Here is a 13,005-nt window from a genome sequence, read left to right as displayed (position 1 = left end):
GATCTACAGGGTCCTACCTGCTTTGGCCTCCGGGCTACCTTTTCGGTTTTATCTTCAACCATACTTCCTGTTGGTCACTTCAGTCCAGCCACACAGTTGGCTGCCTCCCCAACACACACCACTTACCCCACAGCCTTGTGTACTTTGGCTCCTCTGATTGGATGCTCTCCCTTTATGTTGACTCATCTCTTCACTTCTTTTGGTCTCTTTTCAATGCCACTGGTTCAGAAATGTCTTCACTGACAACACTTGCTACTAGCTCTCTATCTCCCTGCCTTACTTCATTTCTTTTATTTTTTATTTTTTTATTTTTTTATTTTCCTGAAGCTGGAAACAGGGAGAGACAGTCAGACAGACTCCCGCATGCCCCCCGACTGGGATCCACCCAGCACGCCTACCAGGGGCAAGGCTCTGCCCACCAGGGGGCGATGCTCTGCCCTCTGGGGCGTCGCTCTGCCGGGATCAGAGCCACTCTAGCACCTGGGGCAGAGGCCAAGGAGCCATCCCCAGCACCTGGGCCATCTTTGCTCCAATGGAGCCTTGGCTGCGGGAGGGGAAGAGAGAGACAGAGAGGAAGGAGGGGGGGGCTAGAGAAGCAAATGGGCGCTTCTCCTATGTGCCCTGGCCGGGAATTGAACCCGGGTCCCCCGCACGCCAGGCCGACGCTCTACCGCTGAGCCAACTGGCCAGGGCCCCTTACTTCATTTCTTATAAAACCTATCAACATCAGGCATTATGAGTTAATGTGTTTATGTGTTTGTTTTCACCATTTACATATAGGCTGTGTGTAGACCTTGCATTCTATTCATTATTCCATCCCTAGCAGGCATTGAAAAATACTCAGGAATACCCTGGCCTGAGTATAAGCTCAGTTAGTTAGAATGTCATCCTGATATGCTAAGGTTGCAGGTTCAATCCCTGGTCAGAGCACATATAAGAATCAACTGATCAATGCATAAATAAGTAAAACAACAAATTGATCTCGCTCTCTCTCTCTGTGTTTCTATTTCTCTATTCTTCTCTCTCTAAAATCAATCAATAAAAAAATTTTAAATACTCAGGGATAGATAGATTAAATGGAGGATACAAAAATGCATAAAATATTCACTTAAACCATTCTCTGTACTGTTGTGATTCAAAGCATATACATGTATGAGGAAGTATGTGTATAGGTATGTGTTTGTGTGTTGTGCTACTTTGGGTAAGCAGAGGGACGGATAAGTATAAGACAAAGTTACTGCTGAGAGTAGAACTGACATTGGAAAATGCTATATTTATTGCTTTATTTGGGTTCATAAACTCTTCATTTAAGTTACAAATTTGTTTTTGGCCAGTGGACTCACCAAAATGCCCACTGTATTCATTGGACCAAAATTGAGTTGAGTTCTATTTCCATGAGAGTTCAGAAGCTTAGAAAAATGGAACCAATACTTCCTGGAAGTATTGGTTGGTGTTGAGAGTGCAATTGGAAAGGGCAGAGACTGCTGGGAGCCTGGAGAAGGAAGGAGAAGACATTGAAGGCACTGGGGAAGAAGTCTGCCGTTCTGTGTTGGTGGCAGCTGGCCTGTCACTGACACTGGGCAGCTCCAGTGGAAGGATGTTACTCCTGTGGCTAGCTGTTCAGTGTTGACTGGAAGCTGCAGTCTACACTTGTTTGGAGAGAGCTTTTCCATAGAGCAGATATCTTCTCCAGTCTTTCCAGAGTAGAATTATCACTGTCTACCAGGGACGTTAAAATCTGTTAGGTTAAAGGAGATACAAGAGTATGAGTAAACATGTGGAGGGAAACTATACACAGAAGTGTATCTATTTAGAAATTCTATTTATTTATATTCCAAACTACTTAAAAGTTCAAATAATTAAGCTTTTTCCTGTATTTGCCTCTTATGAGAAAAAGAATTACAAGTAAACAAGGCGACGAGAGAGATTTACTTCCAGAGTGTATTAGAGATTCAGCAGAGAATCAGCCCAATTTTTGATATCTTTGTACTCAAAAAGCAGTAGCTGATGTGTTTAATCAAAGCCCAAAACAGCGTAAGATAATGCAGTGCCCTCTGAAGCACTACAAATAGATTAAATTCAATAGTGTTTGTTTAGCACTATGCATATTTTTCTGCATCTTTATTCAAAGACATAAACCATCAATCAACTACAGACTTACTTAAACCACCCATTTCTCCAAAAATTCTCAGTGAAGTGGTAGAAATCTTTCTGATGAATACTCATATGGAGAGTATTTTAAAGGAGAAAAAGAGAAGGTGGTGAGGACAGAAGTAGAGAAACATAAAAATAGAAACAAGACTCTTTGATAAGCAGTCTGAATGTTTGGGTCTGGAAGCTAAGTCTCTAAAGGAAAATTAAATGTCATTTATAGTTTAAAATCAAAGGATGAATTCAGTTAAATTGCTGAAATTACTCATGTTGGGAATTTTATTTTTGCCCTCTAGTACCCACTTCCCTCCCCTCCCTTATAGCACCATCCTGGGAAATGATCTGCCCCTGTGCGTAGCATTCTACAAGAAGAACATTCCCAACTGAATGCTCGCTATCTGCTATGGAGACTACAAGGGCTATGCATTTTTTCTCACACCAACCCATTTTTTTAACTTAATCTCAACCAATGGGGCACTTGCTATTGGAACTTCAAATCTTAAGCATTGGATAAATAGATATGACAGTGCCGCAGTGGGGGGTAAGAAAATGGCACCCTGACCCAGCTCTCAGAGTTAAAAGACAATTGCCATGTTTCTTCCTTCTTATTTTATGGCTCTGTTAAACACCTTAGATTTCAAACACCTCTAAGACTATTCCCCAGACTCCAGTAATTTCTTTAATTAGTAAATTACTTTGAGTATCTACTAAATTATTTGAGTTCTCTTCCACCTCCACCCCTTGATATCATTCACATATAATTTTTCTTTGCTTAAGATGGCCACAGTTTTTTCTTATTTTCTATCGCAGCCAAAAAACCTTCACAAACACACATCATGAGCAGAATAACTGTCTGGTGTGCGTGTGTGTGTGTGTGTGGCTGAGCAGTTCAGTTTGTTGTTTTACGTGCTTTGTTTTTCCTTTTTAAAATTTCCTTGAAGATGCAATTGGCCCTCTGTCCTGAGAGCAAATAACATCATTTTGAAAAACATGTGGAGACTGTCTCCCCGGGTAAATGATGATAACACCGTCACATTATTTGAACATTTAACTGCCTCTATTGAGTAGTTTCCCTCATAGTTTTGATTCATTTGGAATCTAACTGACAAAGATCTCATTACTGGGTGTTCTTTCCATAATTTGTCAAAAATATCTAGCAGAGATGAAGGAGAATGAAGCTAATTTGTAATCTGGGAGATTTAACCTGGTTATGCTGATGAACTAACTAAATCGGTCAAAAGTTTGAGAGCTTAAAGATTAAAAACCACCGTGTCCTAGTTAAACTCTAATTCATTATATAAACAACGTGATTTATAAGTGCAGTCATGTGGAAGGTCTATTTGTTTTTCTCACCAAAAGATGCTTTCAACGAAAAATTGCAGAAAATGGATTTTCTCCAACCGATGTGTTGTCTGCCACCCCGGTGTACGTGCTGAAGCAATACGGTGGGATGAGGATAGGATGATCACACTAGCCAAGGCCAATACACAGGAAGGAGATTCCAAAAATACTGGCACCCCTAGCAAGAGGTGTTTGCTAAATACAAAGCGTTGTTAAGAGAAGAAGAAAGGATTACCAGTGAGCCCACAGATGGGAATATAGGTGGGGAGTCGGGAGCTCGGGGTTCTGGGACTGCTCCCTTTTTTGAAATACCATAAGGAGGGGGGATGCAGAAATAATCCTTAATGTTGTGCCAGGACAACAGGCATGGAAGTTGAGAGGGCAAAAACTAGCTCATTAATGCTTACCAAAAAAGCAGAATACCTTCTCTCTACCTTCCCCTTTCCTTACACTCTTTGAAGATAGAAAGTTCTGTGGTTCAAGCATATTTCTATATTTAATAACTCTTCTTGGTTTATCAGACTGTGAACTGTATCATATTTACAAATGAGTGACAATCCTACAACAGCTCTTTCATTTGACAATGGCATTTTAGTTAAATCTCTATAATTTACTTTCTTTTGATAGCATTTTTTGCTTTGCAAAGTCATTTTATGTGCATCATCATCTGCTCTTACGTTATATAATTTGCCATGTTATGTTGAAGACTAGTGTTGTTGTCAAATTTATTTCAGTTGTAATTGATATAAACTTGTCCAGACTTCGAAAGTAAGAATAGAATTTATTGGACTACTTAATTGAAAATTCCAAAGGGCAAGGATAGATCCAGGCATGGCTGGAACTAGGGGCACAAAAATGCTATCAAATCTTTATCTCCTCTATTGTTCAATTCTGTTTTCTACTCTGTTATCTTAATTTTCCAGTACATCTTTCCAGAAAGTGGCAGCATAACTTACAGAAGCTCAGACTCACATCACAATGTCTATAGAAAGAGGGTCCATCTTTCCCAATAGCACTATACAAAGTCTCAGGATTTACTCGACAGATCTGCTTAGACTACATGCTCATCATGACTGAACCAATTACGGTGACTAGGGAGTCAAAATGCATGTTTATACCTAGAGCTAGAGTAGTAGGGTCAGCACTATTCAAAACAAATGGCAGCAAAATAAGAAAGGTGTCATCCCCAAAGGAAATTCAGGGTGCTCTTAACCAGAGGCTAGAAGTATAGTTATGGGGTCAGCAAAATCAACAGCTGTCCACCACAGTTTTCCTAACCTGTGCCCTCTGTATCAGTGGATCACACTGAGCTTTTCTGCCCAGCCTGGCCTTTTTTCTTGTGATGGTAAGCCGTCTTTTGAAACATTAGAGACAATGTTTTGCCCATGTTTTAGTCAAGTTTACTTGGTTGCATTAAACAGAAATTCACTCTAATTTCTAATGCACCTCATGGCAAGGACATATGGTGCCTGGAGTTAGGCCTGAGAAAGTGAGGCATTGAGGAATCTCTGTTTCATTTACATCTCTCTACAAATTAATTCCTGGCTGGTTCCACTCACCCTTTGCACATGGTCATCTCCTTAAATGGCTGCCCCTGGTCTCCAATGTCTAAGTTCAGGCAGCCTGACAGTTTAATTCACTAGAGCTACCCACCTCACTCTGCAGTATACCAATTCTACATTTTTTGTGTGAAGACATATACCAGCCCACCTTGGGCCACATGACAACCTTTAATTTAATCAGATTCAGCTGGAGAGCTAAGTCTTTAGACAACAGGGTGATACCTTCTTGGATGAGTGAAGCCAGTTTAAAGAGAGAATAGAAGTGAGAAGAAAATTGGGGGCTCTCTGGTAACTAGCAAAAGCGAACATCTCTCTTCTTTCTAATGAAATTCAATAAAACTGGCTCCTTTCTCACCAGGGAGCTATTAGCAATCAGGAAGGGATAATTTTTCCCTGTGAGAGATTGCCTGCACTTGCCTGGACCCCCCAGTAAGTGGCAGTAATGCACCTCCCCCATTATAATAACCAAAAATAGCTGATCATATTGCACCTCACCCCTCAGAGCACTGTGGCAATCAAAAATACCCTGCAATCGAAATTCTCTCCTATTCACGTCAAGTCAAAATGCTGCCCCAAGTCCAGTCTTTCCTTATAATGAATTTACACTTAAAAACTTCTTAATAAAGGAGTTTCTTTGCTGTCTGTACATCCTCACCTTCTCTTCAAATCTTGACTACAAACATCTGCTTTTCAGTTTCATCCTTCTATGAAAGCCATTTTCTTTACGGTCACCAACAGCTTTTGAATTGCCAAAATCCAATGAGAACTTTTCACCTTTATTTTCCATCACCATACTGTTACTTCTAAAATGCTTGTCTTAACTTCTAAATATCAACCTCACTGTTCTCCAAACCCTCTGATTTCTGCATCTCAGTCTCCTTCAAGCAAACAAGAAACTTGAAAACCCTCTTAGACTGATGGGTTGTCTCACCCTCTGCATCAAGTAAACAAAATCCCTTGAATTGCCCTTTTTCTCAATGATCTTAGTGGAGGTCCTTATTATTTTTTTTTACTTTTTTGTAGAGACTGATGCTTTCCTGTACTATAAAATTAGGATGATACTATCTACCACAAAAAGGTTGAGGATTGGTATAAAGGCATCTTGCCTGGCTTAGTGTAAATGCACAATAAATTTTCACTATTATTATCACAAACCATTACAATATCACTAATCACATTATAAGTGTTTGTAAGAGTCATTTCTCCCCCCTAGACTATAAGAGATCATGCCTTAGGCATCATTGCATTATCACACTGGAGATCAGTGGCCGGCTCATAGTGGACGTGTAATAAACAGTTACTGAGTAGATGAATTACTCTTTGCATCCCACTATATGGTAGGTGCTCATGAAATATTCACTGTTTTGAATTCAATAGAACTGAATTGATTGGGAGAAAATACAGAATAAGAAGTGCCACAATATTAGGTGAGGTGTAATGAGTTTAAACGTTAAGGTGAGAACAACTTTTTTTGAGGCTCTTCCTTGGGGTTGAATCTAAAATGATGCATAATTCCACATTCTTAGCAAATTTACAATTAGTTTTCCTTCATGTATTTGCTTTCCAGCTTCAGTTTTCATGTTCTATCAACTCTGTTTTTATTCTCACAGCATTGTTTAGATCACCAAAAACCCAGACACCTGTTCTCATCTGTATCAGTTAGCTGTTGCTGCATAATGAAGAAACACAAAATCTCAGTGACATACAGCAAAAAGCATTTATTTCTCATTTCTGTGGGTCAGATACTTTTGGTCAGGCTTGACTGAACAGCTCCAACTTCATCAGTAGGTCTGACTGGCCTTGCCCCTCACTGAGGGTTGGTTTCTGTTCTGTGCCAGACCTATTTATTCTGGAGGCCAGACTAGAGGGGCAGTAGCTACTCTGCCCAGGGAAGCTCTTGTCTTGGCCATGGCAGAGAGGTAAGCAGGCAAGTGGAAGTCTGTATTATGTCTTAAGGCCTCAGTCTGGAACTGACGTATTGTCATTTCTACTCACACTACATCGTCCAAACCAGGGCCAAGCACAACGTCATAGAAGTGGGGAAAATAAAAAGTTGCCCATTCTTGTGAGTTTTACCACACAGCTACATGGCAAAGGATTTAAATGTATAAGTCTAACAGAGAAGATGAGACTTGTGAACAATGGTTAAATTTGCCATACCTCTATCCTGATTCTGATCTTTTTAACATCTTTCCTAGGCAATCACATTAGCCTTTAACTAACCTCCTGTGTCCAGTCTTCCACATGGTTTGTGCCCCAGATTTGGTTATAAATCTTTTAGTTGCAGGTGAAGTTGAAAATGACTTATATCATCTCATATAACAAAAAGGCTAGAGAAAGTGTTTTAGGATTGAGTTGAAAGTTCAACGATATCATTGGTGTCTCAGGTATTTTTTTAGATTTAGGTATTTTTTTTATCACATTATCTTTTGTTTGCATGCTTGTTACCTCACGGAGACCAGATAGCTGCAGTAGCTCCAAGCATCACATGATTTCACATTGCTGTTCAAAGCAGAAGGAAAAAAAGTGTGTTTTCATACACCCTCTCCTTTTATCAGAGAAAAGAAAAATCTTCTCTTATCATTCCCAAGTCACTTCTCTTTATTTTTCACTGACCAAAGCTATCTAATCATCCAAAGTTATAATGGAAGCAGATGTCATTGGACAACATTTCCATGTCTGTCTTATGAGTAGACTCTAAAAACAAGAAAGAAGTTGGGAAGGGAATCAAAAATGTGTAAGAAACTAGTGCAATCTGTACACCCTCAAATAATTAACCTCTCTGACTTGATAACACAATTTTTATTTCCATTTAGAGAATAATACATCAAGATTTCTCTAAATAAGAGTGAATGTTTCCCTCAGCACACTACATTCTTCCTATCATTCTTCCCATCACTGATGCCTTTGTTTCCTTCTCCCTCATCTTCCCCAAGTGCCCTTGTCCTCTCTTTTAACTCTACAATTTAAGACTTACTTGTTCTCAAGGAATTAGCTCTTGTCTGGGAAATCTCCCATGCATGCTCAAGGTTAGATTGATGGCTCACCAAATCCTCCCGTGGATCTGTGCTTCCCCAGTTACAGGATTTTGCCCGATGAAGTGTTTCTACCAGTTTATGTATATGCTGCCTGCCTTGCTATATAGGAGACTTTTAGAGCATAGGTAATGGGTACACATTGGTTATTATAGCACCAATGCCTTCCTAGTTCCTGGCACAGATTAGGCACTCAATATTTTCTTTTCCAAGTAACTGAATGAATGAAAGAGTGAATGCTCTAGAATACTTTTATGTTTTTCTCTACCTAACAAAAAATATTTTTCTCCAGATGTAATTATACATTTTATCTAGTAGTCTATTTTTCTTAAATGACCCTCATCTCACAAAAGTCTCCCTTTCCCTACTTACTACACAGAAACCACACCTACACTAAATGTCACAAAAGGATTATACTCTGGGACACCTTTCTTAGCATTTAGTATCTTTTCTGACACCTCTTGTATTCTGTTTTGTATATTATCTGAATATGTCTACTAGCCCTTACAAGATTATGAACTCCTTGATTTCTTTTTTACGATCTAACGTGACTACCTTCTTGCTTTAAAGATAGAAGATAGATATTTGTGAAATTAATTTGAATTACGATTTTTCTTAAAGGGTTTTATATTTTACAGAAATTCTTTCAGACTGTAAATCTAACCAAGGTAAATGATGCTATCAGAAGTTCTGGGTTATTTTTCTTAATATTTTATATATATTTTTGTATAATAGTAGCTCACTATTTTTTAACATAACTTTGATAATCAACCAAGTATTTATAGCAAATACCCACGATTATTTTCCACTCTCAGTACAATGCTGAGGTGTTTTGAGTTCATCTTCCTTCTGTTTCTTGAATGAAAATGCACATTTCCATGTTGTAGTACATTATTATTAGTTCTCTAGCCTTAATTGCTTCCCTCCCTGCTAGGTTGTTCCAAATTCAAGCTATCGATTAGTTTTAAGAAATGATGAAAATCAGGACTTCCTTGAAGTCTTACTGCATTCCATTTTACTACTCCTTTGTAATAATATATTATTTAGCTTTCTGTTATACTACATTTTATATTTTCTTCTCAGTTCTGCTACAAATAGTTTTTAAACACATTGAAAACCTCCACTGATGATTCACATGATGTCTTGAATTCAATAAATGTTTACTGAACTTCTAGTATATGCCAAACATTGTCTTGTCACTAGGGATCCAGTAATAAAAAAATAGGTATAGTTTTTACTCTCCTGAGTTTTGCATTCTAAGAAAGGGAAACAACTAACCAGTAGCACATCAATCTAATACATCAGGTGGAGATAAGTGCTCTAAGAAAAGTAAGGCAGGGGAGTGACATGGAGAGTTCTTGATGGCAAGAGTTGTCATTTTTTTTTAAAGGGTAGGTAGGAACGGCTACAGTCAGAAGGTGACATTTGATCAGAGACCTCGAGCAATAGAGTTCCATGTAGAGGAAACAATAATTGTAATGTTCAGAGGGAGAAGTTTGGATAAGTACCAGCAATGTGGGCAGAGATTCTTCAGGCAAAGGATGCAGGGAAGAGCCAAGAGAAGAAGCAAGGAAAACCGACTAATTGGGGGAAGTTCTGGCTATGCTGCCTTAGAAGTGGTGATAAGGAATTGTATTGCATTCTGAGCAAGATGGGAAGCCCTTGAAACTATTAAATGGTTGTTTCATTATCAGTAGTAAACATTTATATTGTTTTAAAAAGTTTTGAAAATGGATTTGAGGTGTTGGTTGCACAATAGGCATGTACTTAGTGCCACTGAACTGTATATGTGGAAATGGTTACGATGGTAAATTTCATGTTATGTATATTTTTCACAATTTTAAAACTCTGTGGGTGAATCCTGTGGACCAGAATCTGTGTGAGGCACTGGTGACTATAGGACATATAGATAATACAGGCACTCAGCATCTACTTTGAGAAAACATATTTTAAATATGATAAATGCAAATTCATATGCAAGATAGCATAAATCATGTGCTAAATGAGAGGGCAAGGCTAGGATTTCCAGTATGTCTCAGAAACATTAGTCTAGAGAAATGCCCTTTGAAATAAAAGGATCTTAGTCAAATAAGCGTGGGAAATAGTGTGTCCTCCAGCCCCTCATGGAGATTCCCAGGGCACATTGGCATATCACAAGCTCTAAAATAAATATACATAAGTGGAACCTGTTTAACTTTGTTTAATCCAATGTTGCTAAACTATTTTGATCACAGCCCCTTTCCCCCATATAACCTATTCACATCCTGAGGAACTGGTATTCCAAAGAACCTATGTTACTAGAGACACAAAGCTGAGATGAGAAGAATGGAGTTTGTGGAGAAAGTGCTGTCTGAGCTGGGCCCTAAAGGAAACAGGATACTTAGATTAGAGAAGAGGAAGGGAGTTCAAGGCAGGAGATATGTTTAGAAATTCACTTCAAAGTTAAGTCTCCTGGAACTGGCCTCATCAGACATCATTGAGCCAAAGAACAAATCTTCTAAGTATACTGACAAAATCATAATTTTGATGATCACTGAAAATATTCTTCTAAAACACTTAAGACATCAACTCATTAAGATGAATTATTTTGTAGGAATTTATTTAATCCCTTGTCATTACTTGATAGACAACAAAGTTAAGCCCAGAGAGAATATAATTTACTCAGTCACCCCTGCCTAATCGATGGCAGAGTGTTAGTTTTCTTTCTCTGAGGCTGGAGTCCGGTTCCATAAAGGAGAAAGTTATGGTCTTTGCATGTCTGCAATAGACACTTTGGAATTAAAGCAAAAAAAATTGATTCCTATGCAAGATGCAGATTTCATCACGCTGTGGATATGGAAACAGAATCAAATTAAAGAACAACGCAAGCTTGGATTTTAATGAAGCTCATCTTTGTTTCTTTTGCAGATCAAATTTTTGGCTCTCATCTGCACACAGTGTGCGAACGTGAAAATTCCACAGTTCCGCGGTTCGTAAAGCAATGCATTGAAGCTGTCGAAAAAAGAGGTGGGTAACTGAATATGCAGCAATTTCTCCCCCTTTGCTGCACCCTCTACACAACCAATGCTCAAGTTAACAGTGCCACTTGATTTGTCTGGGAAGCCTTGCAATTAAAACCTGACTTTTGTTCATCAGTTAGGAGGATCAAGTTTCTTATTAACTTCAGTTTGTTTTTACAATAGGGATATCAGTAATTCCCACTAATGTTCTTTTTTTTTTTAATATTTTGTCTGTCTGACATGTTGTTGATTCAATTGCAAACTTCTTGTTTTCAAGCCAGTGATAAAACATTCATAAAATATCAGCACTCGAAGTGTTAGAACCCTCCTAACATTCATGCTGGTAGATGTTGTGCCAGAACAATTTTTGGTAAGCCCCCAACATTACCCAAGTGAAGCAAATAGCATTTCTACTTGCAAACAGCGCTATTCCGTCTTCCATGTGTTTCTGTTCAGAATATGGCTAACTGGTTTTTCCTGGAACAATTAATAGATGCACCTCCAGTGTGAAGGTGACCTACCTTTGATCCTTGTATTTTAACATTCAGTTTTTCATCTGAAATTATTTCATCTTACTGAGGGGAACAAAACAAAACCCAACTGACTCATCATTTCTATGCTATTCTGTGAGGTGTTTTTCCTTCGGACTCTGACTTCATTCAAGGTCACTTCCCCTGGAAGATACATACAGTAAATGCAGAATCTCAATTTTATAATATATATATATAATAAAAATATGTAGCTTCATCACCATCTGTTACAAGTTTACAACATAGTCCCAGGATCTAGGGAGATATATATCATGTAAAAGAGAGAGGTGTTTTCAGAAAAAGAATTGGTAAATCTATCCCCATTTTCAGCTCCCGATCTCTTAAAACAATAGAACCAAGCAGAAAAAAAATCTTTACTAAGTTATTTTCTAAGGCAAAGCTATTTTAATTTTCTCAGTGTTACCTGGCTTTATTATAGAAGCATAATAAAAATAGTCTGCAATTTCCAACTCCTGGAAATTCATACTTTAATTATACTGTAAGGACAGCCTTGGGATCCCGTTATTCCCATACCAGTAGGGAATGGAGAATAACAAGAAGGGGACGAGTGGGTAGGGAAAGTGGATAAAGAGAGCGGCTTTGTGGGAGAACATATCAGCATATCAGAGAGGAGAGCAGTGAGTTCAGAGCCAGAGTGGAAAACAGTAAAAGCAGAATGAACACAAGGAGAGAGATCTGTGAAGGATGGAGTCAATTCCAGTTGAGAGAGAAATGTGTTTTTTATTGCCTGTTGCAATCTCATTTAATTTTATAAGTACATATTGAGGAATAAATATTATTTAATAAGTACTTAAAGCCAAAATGGATCACAAAAAAAATGGTATAATGTTATTATTGCCAATAGCTAAATTATCATTTTCAGGAAATCTTCATTCACTTATAAATACTCAGTACTGATGGTGTGAGCACTGTTATATTAGAGCAAAAATCCAAATAGGGCTTTGGGGAAGCCGTCCACAATAAGATGTGTGCACATATAAAAAAGGCTCCATGCTTCTCTATTCATGTACATACCCCAGGCAAGATAAACATTCTGCTAGATACAGCCTTGTGGTATGCAGATACCATAATATTGTAGTGTAGAAAATATTTGTAAATAGAAACTGTGTCCTTTGTTCATGGCATTTTGTGGGAGTTTTTAATAAAATAAGACAATGTTTTTGCTGACAGGAGCAATAGTATCTGGCATTACATTTTATTGTCCTGGTGTTTACTCTTAAAATGAATTTGTAGATTCAGTACCAAACAGGCACTAATCACATATGATTATTAAAATAAATCCTAAGCATTTTAATGAAACTCAAAGACCACAATTCCTCAAAGAAACTGATCATTCAAAGCACTTTGCCAGTGTCAGCTTAAAGGA

General features: G+C 38.2%; 1 protein-coding gene across 1 annotated transcript in view; it reads left to right on the top strand.

The window, feature by feature from the left end:
• Positions 1–13,005, top strand: part of ARHGAP15 (Rho GTPase activating protein 15) — a 694,101-nt gene that overhangs the window by 430,208 nt on the left and 250,888 nt on the right. The window contains exon 10 of the mRNA XM_066279712.1: positions 10,997–11,095. Within this exon, the coding sequence (XP_066135809.1) occupies positions 10,997–11,095 (99 nt within the window). The remainder of the gene's footprint in view (positions 1–10,996; positions 11,096–13,005) is intronic.

The sequence above is a fragment of the Saccopteryx bilineata genome, chromosome 5, assembly GCF_036850765.1.
Source record: "Saccopteryx bilineata isolate mSacBil1 chromosome 5, mSacBil1_pri_phased_curated, whole genome shotgun sequence".
Taxonomy (NCBI): domain Eukaryota; kingdom Metazoa; phylum Chordata; class Mammalia; order Chiroptera; family Emballonuridae; genus Saccopteryx; species Saccopteryx bilineata.
The sequence above is the reverse complement of the archived record's forward strand: the minus strand, read 5'-3'. Positions and strand labels throughout refer to the sequence as shown.